The following is a 16,436-nucleotide window of genomic DNA, read 5'->3' on the forward strand; positions in this document are numbered from 1 at the left end:
GAAGGTTGGTTGCCAGGGGCCGTGGGGAGGGGGAGAGAGAGGGTTGTTTTTCAGTGGGTATAGAGTTTCAGTTTTGCAAGATAAAGAAGTTCTAGAGCTCTGCTTGACACCACGGGGCCAATAGTGAACAATATGGTATTGTGAACTTCAAAACTGGGTAAGAGGCTGGATTTCCTCTTCTGCGTTCTGACCCCAAACAAAGGAAAACAGAAAAACCCGGGAAAGAACACAGGAATTTTGGGAGTTGGGGGATATGTTTCATACCTTGCTTGTGGTGATGGCATCATGGGTGTACTCCCATGTCCAAATTCATCAAGATGTACACTACATGTGTGTACTTTTTTGCACATTGATTGTACTTCAATCAAGCTTCAGAAAAGAAAACAGAACAACACGGGCTGGTGGGGAGGAACTGTTTTAGCAAGGGTGTTCAGGGAAGACTTCCTGGAGGAGGTGATACTTGAGTAGATCAAGGAATGATGATCTACTTGATCATCTACTTGATCATCTACTTGAGTAGATTGAGGAATGATGAGAAGGATCAGCCAGAGGGTGACGTGCAGAAAGAGGGTTTTGGATGGAGGAAAGAGCAGGGAGCCCTCTTTCAGCTGAGGACACTGAGGTCAGTGAGGGAAGGGACACGTCCAAGGCCACAGGCCCGAGAACACTACAGAGTTAGGAGACGTGGGTGGCTATCTGCTCAGATCCCCTGAGATCCCCTGGCTGTTCGGGGAGCTGCAGGCATGTGCAGGTGCCGCAGAGGCTGTGCACAGCTGCGGACTCTGCCAGAGGAAGTCCGCACTTCAGAGAGCACCGTCTCCTGGTCAGGACGTGTCTGGGATGGCACCCCACTCCAATCTGATGGCCAGTATTCAATGGCTCAGGTGGAGGGTCCAACAGCCCAGACCCCTCGCTGCGAGACCAGACAGACCCTGCAGAGGTAGGTAGAGACGGGGATTTCTCCAGGAAGTATCTGGCTTTTTCCGTGGCCCTGTTGAGTCTTACCCTTTGCAGGTCTCACCGGAGAGCACCCTTGCCCCTAAAAATGCTGCACCAATCCACCTCAGACTCTGCTCCAGGGAATTCAGCCCAAGAGGGAAGCAGAGGAGGGATGTGGACCTAGAAGTGTTTGACCCCGAACTCTGTTCTTAGCAAGGCCGAGGAGGGGTGGGGGGTGAGCAAGGGCTTCGAAGGCTGTGGGTGGTTCTCATCGCTCCTTTCCCTGCCCCCCAGTGCCGGCACTGCGGCTCTGCGGAGTCTGCTGCATGCCAAGGCTGGAGGAAATCCCTGTGCCCGTCGCTCCCCCCGCCCCCATCTCCAGCTGTGGGACTTCAGAGCAGGCTCTATCCCCATCTGACAGTCGCAGGGGCGGGAAGCCAAGCTCCCAGCAGCCGGGAGCTATCACCAGGCCCCTAGTTTAAATATAGACAGCCAAGCCTGTAATTTGCCTCCCTTCTCCACGCTGTGGTGCCTATAATTAGAGCCGGGAGACAGCCAGGTGGGGAGGCCTTGGTGTTTGCGTGTCCTCATGCGGGAGGAGAGGCCAAGGCCATGTCAGACGGGCAGGGCTGGCCTTGCAGCTGAGCTCAGCTTCCTGGGCTGGAGGGGCCACCACCAGCCATCACCTGGAGCTCCCAGCTCGGTGGGGATCAGGCTTGTGTTGAGGCTCAGATTCTCACTGGGCTCCTAGCATGGCCCTCATCCTCTTCAATCTTTCCTTTGCACGGCAGCCGGGGTCGGGGGGGCCAGTCAAGAGTCCTAATCCAGCCCCCACTCTGCAGATGAGGCAACTGAGAGCCAGCTCGGGGCGGGGCCCTGGCTGGGGGCCTTCTCTGTACCCCACGTCCCCCTGTGCACCGTCCACGGCGGCCGCACGCTTACCTGCCTTGCCGATCTGCACAGCCAGCTTGGTGAGCTTGCCCTGCAGCACGGATTTCTCCTTCTTGTGCATGTTGGCCTTTTTTTTGTCATCAGCGTCGCCACCCTCAGCACTCTTGAGGGGCTGCATCTCCATGGCGGCGGCCCCGTCCTGCTGTTTGGCTGTAGCGGGCAGAGTATGCACATGCACGCACACAGGCACACGCACACACATGCATGCACACACGCACACGCCACACAGCCAGGTCAGCCTGCAGGGTGGACATACTGGCACCCACCCTGCCTGCCCAGGGGAGTGTGGTGAGACACTCACTCCCTTATCTGGACCCCTGCATGGCTGGCACAGACACCCTGCGATACGGGGTCTGCTTCTTCCAACTGGAGACCCTGGTCCCAGGGCCAGGGACTGCCTTGGATCTGGAATCCAAGTGTCAATAGGGAGTGACACAGTTCTTGGGTTCCCAGGAGGAGTAGGCTGGGGTCCCCTCTGGGCCTGAAGAAGCCCAGAGATCCTTCCCCAAATGGCCCCTCAGCTTTCACCACATTTAGACAAGACAGATAGCCTTGGCCTTCCTCGGGGGGTTCTTGAGTATGTTGTTGGGATATTAATAGTCGCCAGAGAAGAGGGACACAAAGGGGGCTTAAAAGATAAAAGAGAGTGTCCTAGTCCTTGGGTGCCAAGCCTCCTCTTCCTTCGGTGAAGGACTGACTGGTGGGTCTGGGGCCTTACCCTTTAGCCCCTCAGGATTCCAAAGAACCAGTTTTAAGTCTTCAGCAAAATGGGTAGCTTAGCTCAAAGGCTGGGGAAGAGCTGGCTCACAGGTGGCCCCTGTCCTCATGGGTGATGTCTCCACTGGGCCTGCCACCACGTGAATCACAGCCACCCCCTCCCCGCCCCCGCCCCCCCATGCCAGGCACCTGCAGGCACAGACCAGTCTGCTTCTAGCCTGGCTCTCAGAGCCAGTGGGGGAGGGGCAGCAGGGACCCCAGAAGCCGGTGAATACAAAAGGGTTACCTTTGCTCTGGCTGGCGTCCACATTGCCATCCTGCATTTTACCTACACGACAGAGAATTTTAACAGACAACAGAGAACAGACAACACACGTCGATCATCACAGACGCAACAGGGCCACCGACATTCATGTCACAGATGGAGGAAGGGCCCGGTCGACTCCGTCCCTCCACACGGGGACGCTAGGGTGGCCTGAGACAAGAAGAAACCTGGCCACTGCACTGGCTGCAAGCTCCGTCCTGATTCTCTGGGGGCTGGAGAGAGAGCTTCAGCGGGAGTTATTTCAGCCCGGAGAGTACTGAGTAAATGACTGCTTTTGAGGGCAAAAGGGACCAGAGCTGGCTGGCAGGAAGCAGAGGGGTCCTCAGGTCCCCAGTGATTAATTTGGTCAGTGCTTTGGTGGGCCGAGAGGAGGCAAAGGAAATGAAAGACACACACACACACACACACACACACACACACATTCTAGAAAGGGGAGGACTTTGGTCAATGTGTTCCTTAGTTCCTGGCTCCAGGAGTGATGTATGTAGAATTTTGCTTTCTCCTTGTCCATCTGGAGGAGTGTGAAGCCACAGCAAGGACAACCCCCCGCCCAGCTCCACTGAGAGTGACCCATGCCAAGGGTGAGCAAGGGCTCCCAAGTGGTGGGCTTTGAGGGGCCCCAAGCACTGCCCCCGCTGGGAAGTTGCCGACCCCTCCCTCCACTTGGGTGTATGCTCTTTATTCTGAGACTGACCAGCCTGGGCCCTAGCAGACAGGGAAGTAGGGCTGGTGGACTCCCCCAGGTGCCCCCCTGCCCCGGCCCTGCATGCCAATGCTGGGGAAAGGGCTGAGTCTGGGGCTGCTCACCTCCTAATCAGGGCTGCCTGGGAGTCCCCCCAGTCTGCTCCAGTCTCGGCCAGAGGCTTGTGGGCTGGGTTTGCAGCGTGGGCCGTACTGGTGGCCCCTCGCTGGGAGCTGAGACACCTGCCTTTACCTGCTGGCACTACAGAGAGGAGGTTTCCTCCTGTCCCCTTGGCCTGTCCTCTGAGCTCACTCAGAGCTCTGCCCACAGGCCTTGCTATCTTGGGAGCAGTCTGCGGAGGTCAGCTGCCCTTGGCCATTTGCTGTGAAGGTGATTCTCACAGCTCACGTTCTGTGAGAACCCACCACATGCCTGGTGCATATAGAACCTCCGTGATTTCATCTAACCCACATCACATCCCTACAAGGGCACTCCTGCCCTGCACCCACTTCCAGATGAGAAACTGAGGCTCAGAGAGACAGATGACCTGCCCGGGTTCCCGGGGTTAACGGAGAGCTGGCCCCATCTATATTTCCACCCCAGTTGAGGAGAAGGCAGCTAGCCCTCATCTCCTCTGAGCCCAGAGGAGGGTCATCAAGGTGGTTGTGTGCCCCTGTTTGGACATGAACTAGCTGTGCGGCTTTACCTCTCCCAGTCTCAGTGTCCACCTCTGTAAAATAGGGAAGCAACATTCAGCTTCCAGAGCACCTGACAGTGGCCTTAGTCATAACCACTTTCCCATTTAGCATTCTGCAGTTTGTGGGTTCCTCTCTTGCCCATCTCCCTAATACCCTGTGGGTGGGATGGGAGGGAGTCTAAGCACTCCCATTTTACAGATGAGAAAACTGAGGCCAAGAGAGGTTCAGAGACAGCTCTCATTTCTGGAGTATCCTGATGATAACCGTGTGGCTGCCTTACTGGTTCCATAACACTGTCCTCACCCACACCAGATCACGCCGTAAGTGACTCGGAGGGGAGAAGTGGCTTTCCTGGATCCCAGCCCCATGCTACCTCTCCAGGGGAATTTTTGGGCTGTTCCCACTGTCTCTCAGGGCAAACGGTCAGGGACCCACCCTGGGGGCGGAAAGAGAAGGCCTCCATTGCTCTATTGCAAAGTTCTTTTTGCTGGATTAAAAACAAAACAGAAAAAGCCTTTTTAGAGCCAACAGGAATGAACTACAATAATTAACTTCATTTTCAAAAATAATTTTACTAACTGGGCTAAAGGGCATGGGAGGACTCCTCTTCCATACTTGGTTCTAGAAGACACAAAGGGGCCTTATTTGCATTGCATATTATCAAATGCAATAGCCCATGTGTGCGCCCATTAACCAAGCTAGCAATTTCCTCTTTTATTTCCACAGTGATCACGTGGCCAGAAAGATAATCACCAGCGCATATGTTCAAGGGAGGGAGCAGTGTTGTGGGGGTGCTTCTGCGCACATGGCCTGGTTTCTCAGAAGCCAGTGGCTTTTCTCAGCCAAAGTGGAGCTCGCCTGGCCCCCGGAACTATGGGGGGACAGTCAGACCTGGCTCCGTGCATGAACCCTGGAGAGGGGGCTGTTGCAGGGGAGCTGGGATGGGGAACTTGGGCGGAGACTCGGAGACCCCCCCACCCCACATCAGATACAGACACAGCTTTGACAAATGGGTCTGTTATGGGCCATGGGTGTGAAAAGTGTGTGCATGGAGGCTCGATGGTGAGGTGACCTGATAAACAAGCTTTGGGGAGACGGAGCACTAATGAGGTGAACTGGGAGATGTTACTTCTCTTGCCTGTGCTTCCATCTCTTCCTCCGTGACATGTGACAATGTCGACCAAGGTGATGCTTAGGAAAAGCATCACAAAGTGCCCCGTAAATACCTGGAGTTCAGAGCGGTGTATTTACTAACCGTGATTACAAGCAATGTATTGAACAGTGGTATGTTAATCAGTGTAAATGAAATAATAAAATGATAATGGCCATCATAATGGCTCCAAGATGAATGGAACACACCTGCTTTCAGCTGGGAGGGGGCTTGGTGGGGGTGGGCTCAGAGGGACTACTGCCAGCTAAGTGTGTTTTCTATAGCCAATCATCCTGATTTGACTCAGAGGAAGGAAGAAAAGGAATGGTTAATTCTCTCATTGACCCAGGCTCAGCCGGGCACCTCTCAACCTTTAATACACTCTGGCCTGGAGCCTGGAGAGCCCATTAGATGAGATCAGGCACATTCAGTGTGGTATGGCCCTAGACTGGAGAGCTTATATGAATGCAGATTTTAGTTCAGTGGGTCTGGGGTTGCGCTTGAGATTCTGCATTTTCAACAGGCTCCTAGGAGATGTCCAGGCTTCTGCTCCTCTGGTTACATTTTGAGTAGCAATGGCTTAGAGCACTATTTCCCTAAGTATATTGCAGAGACAAACCAATCCCACAAGATTCAGCCAGAAAAGGTCCTGCAGCCAAATCAGCCTGGGAAGCCCTACATGGCTAACTTTCCACTATATACCAGCATATTCAAGGCTCTGAGAAGTCCTGCAATAAGGAAGAGACCAATTCTGTCCCATGGTTCTTAAACATCTCTGACCAAGGATCCTTTTCTTGGGGGCAGGGCCTATTAATATTCCTGTGACGTTTACAAGACACACTCTTTCAGGAAACCCTGGATCAAGACGTGGAATATGCACTTTAGAGCCAGCAGGCCTGAGTTCAAATCCCAGGTCTGCTTCTTTCTTGTTCTGTGATCTTAGGCTAGTGTCTTGATCTCTCTGAGCGTCAGTCTCCCTATCTTTAAAGTGGAGACAAATAAACTCTGTATCACAGGGTTTTCATGAGGATCAAATGAGGCCATGAGCAGGAAATGTTTGCAAAATGCCTGGCGTACAGTAGGTAGTCAAGTTCCCATCTTTCCTGCAGTTTTTCTCAGGATACCAGGAGTTTTCTGCTACAGTTTGGAAGTGAAGCAGACTTTTTTTAGGATGGACCAGGCTGGATGCAGTCTGTATGTTCACTGAGCCCAGTGGGCTCGCTGCTCTGTGGGAAGCAGGATGCCAGCTCCTGTTTCCTTCTCCCCCTGCCTGGGTTTGCCTATATTGGTTCTCCCTGTCATCCCTCGCCACCCCTCCCTGACGCATGACACCTCCCACACCCCAAGCTGTTCTCCTTTCTCCTCCGGTGCCTGAAATAGACCCACACCCAAATTAGCAAGACGCAGCTCACAGAAGTGTCTTTCTTGGCCCCTGACATCTACAAGGTGCTTCCATCATTGGTCACTTTGAATGCAGGTGGCCCAGCCAGAGGTCTGGGGCAGGGGATGGGAGTATGAGGTAGGACAAGACCTCCACGTCTTCCAGGAGTGGTGAGGAGGAAATGATATAAGGGATGAGAAACCCTCAGCCTAGTGCCTTGCGTGTAGCAATGCCGCAAGAAAGGCTTTTCCCTTCCCTCAGTTCCCCGGGGCAACTGTTTTATGATCAAGCCCTATAGCCCTCAGCTTGGGTGACTGTCATGCTACCTAATCTGGGGACAGGGGACCTATCTGAGTACACAGAAGCCTCATCACTCTGAAGATGGGAGGGTACAGAAATAAGAAATCCTCTAAAGGTTTGGAGGCAAGTGAATGGAATTCCTTCTTGCCTGTGGGTAAGGAGGTTAAAATGCAGATCCCAAGGTACCGTGGTTGCCCCCCCCCCCCCACCACCCCGCAGCCCCGAGAGGGCCCGTAAGAATGCAGAGACTCAGGACAAATGCTCTAGCACAGGCAACAGCAGGAAACACCAGTCCACTTCCAAGGGACAGAACCAGGCCCGCGCCCAAGCGAGCCCCCTGCCCGTTCACTCCGAGAAAAAGAAGAGGAAGAAATGTTTATCAGTGGCTCAGCCATGCTGTGGGGTGGGGCCAAAGAGCTGAACCCCGGCCTGGGTCCCCCTGCCTCGAGGAAATTTTCAAGTCGAGGACGGGAGACTTCCCTAGGGACCCAGACGCCAGCTTCAGCCCAGGTCCTGACCCCAGGCCTTCTTCCCCAAGCAGGGGCCAGGAGTGTGCTTAGGAGAGGGCCACGAGGGGTGGGATGCTGCTTCTTGGGAGCCAGATCGGAAGCCCAGGGTATGTCCCTCTTCTGGGCTCCACTGGGGGTTAAGGCCCCACAGGAGCCAGTGCCATTTTGGTTGCCGTAAGCGGGCGCGGAGCTGATTCCCCGTTGGTGGCTTCTCTCTTAAGCGCCTGCCCCACGTGGGAGGATGATTGTCCCAGAGCTGCCCATGCACATCCAAGATCTGTGCGGTCCAGAACAGGGAGAGGCAAGCCCAGAGTTGGGGGTGGGGGAGAGAGATGCCCATCCAACCGAGACCGAGAGCTCGCCATCGGAGACGTACCATTGACTAGGCTGGTATTTGCACTATCGGCAGCATTTGAACCTGCTGCACCATCGGCCGCTGCGGGGGTGGGAGGGATGGAAAATGCAGTGTGTCACAATGGAGAAAAGCAACAATGCAGAACAGCAACAACAATAGACATGAACCAACTTGCGGGAAATAACATAACTACGTTCTTAAAAAAAAAAAAATCTCTGTTGGAAATCAGGAAACTCAAATTTGGGAGGGTGGGGGTGGAACGTTCCCATAGAGATGTCATAAAAATCAGGGGAAAAAAAAAAACAACTCAGACATGGAAGGTCTTTGAAATAAAACATGGCAGATGATAAATGTGGTTAGGTAGCATGGCACCGTTCTGTACTAAGGTCTGGACCGATGCACCGCTCTGGCCATGCCAATCAGGCAGGTCCCTATCAGAGAAGCTTCTAGGAGAAGGCATCTGGCTGCCCATCAGGGCCAGAGGGACCCATGGCCAGGAGTCATTTCAAAACATTCAGCAACCGGCACGGTGCAGGTACCCGCCATTCTGATCAGGTACTTGCTGTGACCATCATCTCTTTGTCCCAGAGGGACTGTCCAGCGGTGGTGGTGACTCAGGATTCGAGCCCTTGACTCAGGCCACTGCCCACAGCCACCTCCTCCTTCCTAACCAGCACTCTAAAGATCGCCTTCGTCACCCCCATACAAGATGCCCCATCGTTGAAGAGGTGACCTCCAGTATGTTGTACTTTGCACATGAGGCAGAGAAAGGTACTAGCTAGTTTTCCTTAGTTTAGCAATTAAAAATGTCGTGAGATGGTCAGATGCACTCTGGTTGTTCTTTCTTGGGGCGGGGGGAGATGGACTGTGTGGGAAGGAGAGGGTAAGGTGAGGTGGGGGAGGTGCCCGTGCTGTGCAGTGAGGGGTGGCCGGGCTGGGCTCTGCGGGGTGTGCGCATGAGAGCAGGGCTGTGGGGTCATGTGGTGATGTGCGGGGCACCGCACACCGGCGTGGGGGTGGACGGCTGTGTGGGGTTGGCGTGGAGACGGCAGTGGTGCAGTGTGCATCAGAGGGCAGGGAAAAGCACTGAGGGGCAAATAGGTAGAGTGAGGGGCTGGTTCCTCCAGTGGGGCCAACATCCCGTGGGGGCCCAGTGGAGGGTCCCAGGGTCAGGGGGCCTCCTCCAACGGTGTGTTGGGGGTCTAGGGCCATGGCCTGGGGGTCAAAGGCTGCTGCTATTTCTAAAAGCCCCATCTACCCTGAGGGAAGTCTTACTGTACCTGGTAGCTGAAGGCCATCCCCCTTCTTCACACCTGTGTGATGATTTTTGAGACATGTTAATGAAGGAGAAGCACAGACAGCCTCACCTGCATGTCCACACACGCACGCGCGCACACGCACACGCACACACGGCTGCACACCGGTGCTCATCCTGACATGGGGCCGCGATGGAGGTGGAGGTGAAGGGATGGGAGTGCAGAGGGGGCCCAGTCCCCGTCCATGTCACTCACAGGCACCTGACAGGCTGGGCTGCCCCCTATCGTCCTCTGCTGTGGTCCCCCAACACCCCACTTCTTCTCTCTACACAGACCCCCACCTCACTGGGGTGCAGGTGTGTGTTCAGTGAAGGACTCTGACCTGTGCTTCAGGGCAAGGAAGGCCTGTCTTCCTGCCGAAATCTTCAGGAACACAGGAACACAGGTACATAGGAACACAGGTCTGGCTTCCCTCACTCAGGCCCCAGTGAGGCCAAGAAAAGGGGCAAAGTCTGCCTCAACCTGCCCTACCCTGCCTACTGCCCCTAACTGCCCGACTGTGTGCACCCTGGGGTCAGAGCTGGCCACAACCTCTACCTCACTGTGTGGACGCTGTCCTGATACCCTCTGGGCCTTTTGACCAGGACTGTCTCCTTAGTATTTTCAACCTCAGCTGTCTCCTGGTTCTCTCCAGCTTCTGGACTTCCCTGAGGACAGCTCAGCTCCACTGTTCCTGCTGGCGGGGCTGCCATAATCTTAGGGGACCCCTCTAGAAAATGGGGTATTGCCCTTGGGAGCCAGTAACCTTTGGTTATGATCCAGGCTCTGTGCCTGGCTGGCTGCAGAGAGCAAGAGGTAGCAAGGCTTCCCCTGTACCCCAAGGAGGGGCCATCGACTTTCTCATCTCCTTCTCCTGGACCCCAGATGGTCTGGCTGTTGGAGACCTCCTTTTGCAGCTTGGGGAAGGAGACATGACAAAAGACTGAAGATGTGAGAGGGGTCTGTCTCTGATCCTGAGGGTAGGTGTTGGGGAAAGAGCCAGCTGTGCTAGAGCCAGAGGCCTGGGCCTTCAGATTGGGGCCTGGCCAGATGGGCATCCCTCCCTCTCCTCTGAGAGGCCCTGGTAGACCAGGCTACCAGCATGCTGCACTGAGGGGGAGCCCAGGGAGTAGGAAGCTTGTTTTGAAGGTGGAGGAGGAGCCAGGACCCAGGCAAGGTGGCAGCTCTGGGGACGGGGTGTTGGGGAGTGAGAAAGGGAACCAAAAGTTTGGCCACCTTTCCTAGACTCTCCTTTGCCCCCATCTAGGCTGAGTCTATGCTGGGGGTGGTTTGCAGCTCTGCTCTGTGGAGCTGAGAACAGTGGTAGGAGTGAGCGCAGGTGGGGCTTTCTACTCCCTATGGGAGCTGATGAAGGGACCAGTCACACTAGAGGCTGGAGAATCAGCCAAGTGCTCAGCACCCTGAGCCTGGCCTGTGGGGGGAGGGTCCTCCATGACATGACTGGACAGACAGAGACTGGGACAAGACCCTGGAGATGGAACAGACAGACCATCATGGCCCAAGCAGGGCCTCAGGGATGCAGGAGGCAGCTGTTGGCACAGGGCATGGACATAGAAGGCACTCAATAACCATTTTGTTGAGTGAATGAATAAACAACAAAAAAAGTGATCTGAAGAGCTCCTCTCCTGGTCTGTAAAGGGGTCGTGCTTACCTTTCTTGTCTTTCTTCTCTTCCTCCTCACCACCAGCCCCCAGCAGGGTGAAGATGATGCCCGTCTGAGAATTCACACCCACGGCAGTCACTACCATCCGTCCAGAGCCCTCCATCACATGGGTCCCTGGGGAAGGAGACGAAAGCCAAGTTACCGTTGCATGGGCCCAAGCCCCCTCCCCAAAGGCGTGGAAGGAACTGGTCCGGGAAAGCTCCTGGCTCTTTGCCTGCCGAAGCCCTGGGGTGCCACCCGTGGTTTGGGTTCAAACTATGTACGCATGGTGGGTCCTTTGAAGAGAATTTCACTTCGGGACAGAGCTGCAGTGGGCCGGGGACTCAAATATTGCCATACCTTACTTCTCAGGCCCACCACCTACTACATTCTCCTGGAGAGTCACCTCCCTACCCTGTCCTGGACAGGACCTCTTAAAAAAGCCCTTCTAAAGATCTGGGAAAGAACTCAGGGCACTGGGAACTTGGAAGGGAGTAAGGAGGTTATTGGACTGCCTGCTGGACTTTGTTATTGGGGTGTTGACAAAGAAGCACACTTGTTACTCTATGACGTGTTGTTTATTCTGTGAACTATTTCAGTATCATGGCCTTCCTCTGTGAGCCAGTGCATTCTGTTTTATGCGGTTTTTATTTTTTTTTTTATTTTTTAAAGATTTTATTAAGTTATTTGGCACAGAGAGAGAGAGAGAGCACAAACAGGGGGAGTGGTTGGCAGAGGGAGAGGGAGAAGCAGGCTCTCCACTGAGCAAGGAGCCTGATGCGGGGCTCAATCCCAGGACTCTGAGACCATGACCTGACCTGAAGGCAGAGGCTTAACTGAGTGAGCCACCCAGGCGCCCGTATTTTGCGGATTTAAAAGCTTTATTCAGAGTGAAGGGTGGCACGTGATGACACCAGACCTCCCCAAGCTCCAAGAAAACCTTTTTTGTAGAATATTAGGATTTTCAAACTGGGCTTTAAAGGACCCTGGAATTCTTTTGCGGGGCAGGAGGGTTGGCCACAGGGGGCCAAAGGGGTCATCTGGTTAGAGTGGCTCCACTTTTATTCATCCCTGGGGTTTCTGTGTTAGCTGCTGTGTGACAGAGACCCCCCGCCCCGCGCCACCCCGACCTGCAGGTGCAGAGGGCAGCTGGTCCAAGGTTCACTTGGGGGCGTTCGTGCCGGAGTGAGGATAAAACGAAAGGTAAAGCTGCCGAAAACTGTGCTATATACACAGAGCGGAATACAATTTGGCCTTCCAAGGGAAGGAAATTATGACACAAGCTACCACACGATCAGCCTCGAGGACATTACGCTCTGTGCAAGATCCTGGATACAGAAGGCCAGCTGCTGTGGATTCCGCCACAGGGGCTCCGTGGAGCAGTCAAAGTCGCAGGGACAGAGAATGGAGTGGTGGTTGTCAGGGGTCGGGGAGGGGGGCTTTCAGGGGGCTGCTGTTCAGTGGCTCTGGAGGTTCGGTTTTGCAATATGAGGGGTGCCAGAGGTGGATGGTGGTGACAGTGACACAGTGGCGTGAAGGTCCACAATGCCACAGACCTGTACCCTTAATGATGTTCAACACGGGACATTTTATATGTATTTTACCACGATCAAAGAGTCGGGGGAAAAAAAAAAAAAACCAAACCCGCTGAAGCCGTGGCCTTAATTGGGAAACAGGTGAGGGGCGGCTGGGATCCAGCCCGGGACATGGCTGGCTGCTACTGTGGCCTGGTCCCAACAGAGGAGACGCTAGCAGAGCTGGCCCTCTGTCCTCAGCTGGTGCAAGGGACGTGTCACTGTGTCCTAGGAGCTCTCACAGACCCACAGGCCACTCACAGGGTCGGCCTGCATGCTGTCCCTGCAGCGGGCTCCAGGCACCCCTGGGGAAGGCCCCTCAGCCTGTCAGCGGCCCCACTGTTTAGTCAAGAACCTATGTAAGTGCAGTTTGCACCTTCAGGCACCCATATTTAAATTTAAACTTTTAAATTTAACCTTTTACTCCCCTGGGTAGAAAGCTCTCTTCAATGCAGTGTGTTTCCTTCCCGGGCAGAGAGGGGAGTGTCTCAGGCCACGGTCAGGCTGCTCAGGAAGCAGCAGACTGGGGTTGAGGGCTAAAAGGCCCTGATGACTTTTTTTTTTTTTAAATAAAGGTCTTCTTTATTTATTTGAGAGAGACAGAGAACACAAGCAGGGGGAGTGGGAGAGGGAGAAGCAGACTCCCCACCAAGCAGGAAGCCTGATGCGGGGCTTGATCCCAGAACCCGGGGATCATGACCTGAGCCGAAGGCAGACATATGTGCACGTGGGTGTATGTGTGTGTTCTAGCCCCTTCTCCTCTAACATCTCATGATCTCAAAAATGCTTTACAGACAGACAGATGGACAATCCCCAGTGAGTTCCTTCATAGTGGGTAAAGGTCAGTCTGTCTATCTGTGCATGGGTAAACCAAGTCATGCAGGCTCCCAGACAGGGCATGAAGCCAGGTGAGCTGAAACGGAGCCCACATGTTCAGATGGTGAGCTCTTCAGCTGACTCCTTGTTCATTCCCAGGACAGAAGGACAGTAATCTCGTGTCTCCGAGCAGGGAATGGAAGGGACCACAGGATGACTTCGGACACTGGTGGCAGGCTGAGCAGCCCAGGCAGACCCCGGAGCCTGCCTACTCGCCCAAGGGGCACAGACCGGGAGAACCAAGGCACACTGACAGGACTCGGTAATTTTAACTTGCTGACAAGATTTCTGTGCGCTGGCTCACCTAGTGTGTGGTGGGCAGGCACCGTGAAATATTGGTACTATTAGACAGATGAGGAGCTGGGGGCGTCCAGGGAGGTCACGTGGCAGGGGACGTCTCCAGGTCTTTCAAGGGAGGAACACACTGCATTGACTCAGAGTGCAGATGGCTGTGGCCATGGCCAGCCCTGACCTCCACAGGCCACCTCGTGCGCACCAGGCATCAAGCTAACCCCTTCACAGGCCCTCGTCTCATCAGTCCTCACCCAGGCCCTGCGATTACAGAGGAGAAACTGAGGTTCAGGGAGAAGGGGCTTGCCAGGGTCACTGGCTGGTGGGGGCAGAGCCGGATTTGAACACCCCGCTGTTTCTCGAGCGGACTGTCTGCGTCTCATAGCAGTCCCCGCTTCAGGAAGCCAGGCCCTTGCACCCTTGTCTCAAACACATTCGGAAAATGTTGGCTCTGCCCGGGTGGTAATGGGGGGGCCAGTCCCCACCTCCCCGGCCCTAAGCAGGATGGAAAAATACACAGGGGGCCAATTTCCACCTTAGATAATCAGACCCAAATCACCTTCTAATCTAATCAGTCCCATCACAGCAGGGAGCCGGCAGCTCGGCCACCGGAGGCGGGGAGAAGGGAGGAGGAAGCCAAGGAGGCAGCCTGTGGCCACAGCGTGGGACACGGGGACAAGGGGACACAGGGTGAAGGTGCAGCCCATGCCCTGCTCAGCCTCAGATGAGCCTCAGGGTGGTCCTCCAGGCCCAGCATTAAACGGGCTGGGGAGCTGTGTTCCAGCCGCATGCCCTGCCCCGCCATGGCTCTCACCACTGTCCCGAGCCCAGACATCCTCAGTAGCATCTCCAAGGTCCAAATACCTCTCAGCGTGCACTGGGTGAGACCCCAGTCTTAACCCTTAACCACCGATTCCTGTCCTGTGGCCTCTGCCCTGGGAGCATGCAAGTCACTAGGAATTAGTGTTCAGTCCCTCATCTTGGCTCACACAGTTACCCCTCCCGAGTGCCCTTCTCCCTCCTCTGGCCCCAAACCTGCTCCTCGAGGCTCAGGATAAAGGCCCATCCTAGGTGGCCTTCCCTGATCTCCACTTCATCCTTCTCTGAACTGCCCTCCCCCGCAGTTTCCCCTGGGGGCGCTTCCAGTCCTGGCTCCTCCCCAGACTGTGAGCTCTCTGAGGGTAGGTTCTGAGGGGGAGTCTCCCTTTAGCAGAGACCAGCTTATAGCTGGGACTCCAGCACTTTTTTTTTTTTTGTTTTAACTGCTGCCTCCTGTTTTGGTATTTACCCCAGTGGCTATATAATACATTTAGGATGGAGAATCTCCACACCCTTCAGAAGCCATCCTTATGGTTTTGCAAAGGGTCAGATAGATCCCAGCCTTGACTCTTCCTTACCCCTCACTGGACCATGCCTTCCCCCTACCAGGACCTCAGAGCCTGCTGCCCCTCCTAGCAAAGGAAGAACTGAATGGAGCAGGTCACCCCCTGTGGCAATTGCACCCCAGCTCCAGAAAACCCCTCAAAGGGCAATATTTGACCCCAAGGGCTGCAGCTCTAATGGTGGACCCAAGTCAAGGTCGGTTGACTAGATCTCCCAAAGGAACCCTGCAGGGTCTCTGGGTAGCGGCAGAGGTGAGAACACCTCGGGGGCGGGGGGGGCAGCTGGCAGGGCTTTGCACCAGGACCTCCATGTCCATGGTCCCCTGGTACCATCCTGTAGCCCCCACTTCCTCTAGGCTCATGGAGCCCCTCAGAATACACAAGCACAGGGGGCGGGTAGGTAGACAGCACTCTGGCCCGAGGGGCGTGCGGGACGCGGGAACCAGTCTGCTGTCTGCTTCTGATTTGCTGTGTAATCTGAGGCCAGCCCTCTCCTCTCTGGACCTCAGACTGTCCTCTGGAGAATGGGTAGGTCTAACTTATGCCACCACCTCTCAGCGATGAAGTCTGGGCACCAAGGGTCCCAGAGAGATAGGGCCACTCCTGGGGGCGTAGGGCAGTCTCCATGAAAATGCTGCATCTCAGGAGTTTGGATCTTGGTTCGGATGGGGTCAGTAGAGGCCTGTGTGGACAGACTGAGTGTGGCGTTACCTGCCCAGGGCCACAATTCTTCGCTTGATGGACAGGTGTGGTAGAATGCCAACTCTGTGCCAGGTCCTGGGGCCCGAAGGGACGTCCCTGCCCTGCAGGAGCTCACAGTGTAGCTGAGGTCAAAGGGCGCAGACCAGAACACAGATCAACCACAACACAAGATGGCAGAGAGCCTGGGCCCAGTGGACTGATGGGGGGACACAGCCCAGGCAAGGGCAGGGAGGTGGACCAGTGTGACGGCAGCAGATACACTGGGCTGAGGCTCAGGGCCGTGAGGGGCAGAGCAGGAGAGACGCTGCATCGTGGCAAGATTGGAGTGGAAGGCTACAGAGCTGGGGGTCTTCTCGGTGTTCAGTTGGGAGCAACTGGGAGTATTTCTGGGTCAAGGAGGGAGAGCAGGAACATTTAGTGAGTGGTCCCTATGTGCTAAGTATTGTCTGAGCTACTTTCTCCACGGGGCTGTCATAATCACCCTGTGAGTGACCATCGTCACTCCCATTTCAGACAGGGAAGCAGGCTGGAGAGGTCAGGGCTGCATCTGTCATGGGAGGGTGGCACAGGTGGGGACCAGGGATGTGGCACCAGCTCTTTCCATCTTGCTGGGAAGGCTTGTGGAGAAGCTGGAGGGGGAGCTGTC

The 16,436-nt window shown here is 55.1% G+C and overlaps 1 protein-coding gene across 14 annotated transcripts in view; it reads right to left on the reverse strand.

The window, feature by feature from the left end:
* Positions 1–16,436, reverse strand: part of ATP2B2 (ATPase plasma membrane Ca2+ transporting 2) — a 367,384-nt gene that overhangs the window by 47,012 nt on the left and 303,936 nt on the right. For 9 of the 14 annotated variants that reach the window (XM_045990373.1, XM_045990363.1, XM_045990358.1 and 6 more), the window contains 5 exons: positions 10,975–11,100; positions 9,288–9,320; positions 8,029–8,088; positions 2,894–2,935; positions 1,882–2,040 (listed from right to left, as the gene is read on the reverse strand). In XM_045990373.1, the coding sequence (XP_045846329.1) occupies positions 1,882–2,040; positions 2,894–2,935; positions 8,029–8,088; positions 9,288–9,320; positions 10,975–11,100 (420 nt within the window). The remainder of the gene's footprint in view (positions 1–1,881; positions 2,041–2,893; positions 2,936–8,028; positions 8,089–9,287; positions 9,321–10,974; positions 11,101–16,436) is intronic. The other 5 variants (XM_045990366.1, XM_045990371.1, XM_045990369.1 and 2 more) reach the window with 3 other exon arrangements.

The sequence above is a fragment of the Meles meles genome, chromosome 20 (genome assembly GCF_922984935.1).
Source record: "Meles meles chromosome 20, mMelMel3.1 paternal haplotype, whole genome shotgun sequence".
NCBI classification, from domain to species: domain Eukaryota; kingdom Metazoa; phylum Chordata; class Mammalia; order Carnivora; family Mustelidae; genus Meles; species Meles meles.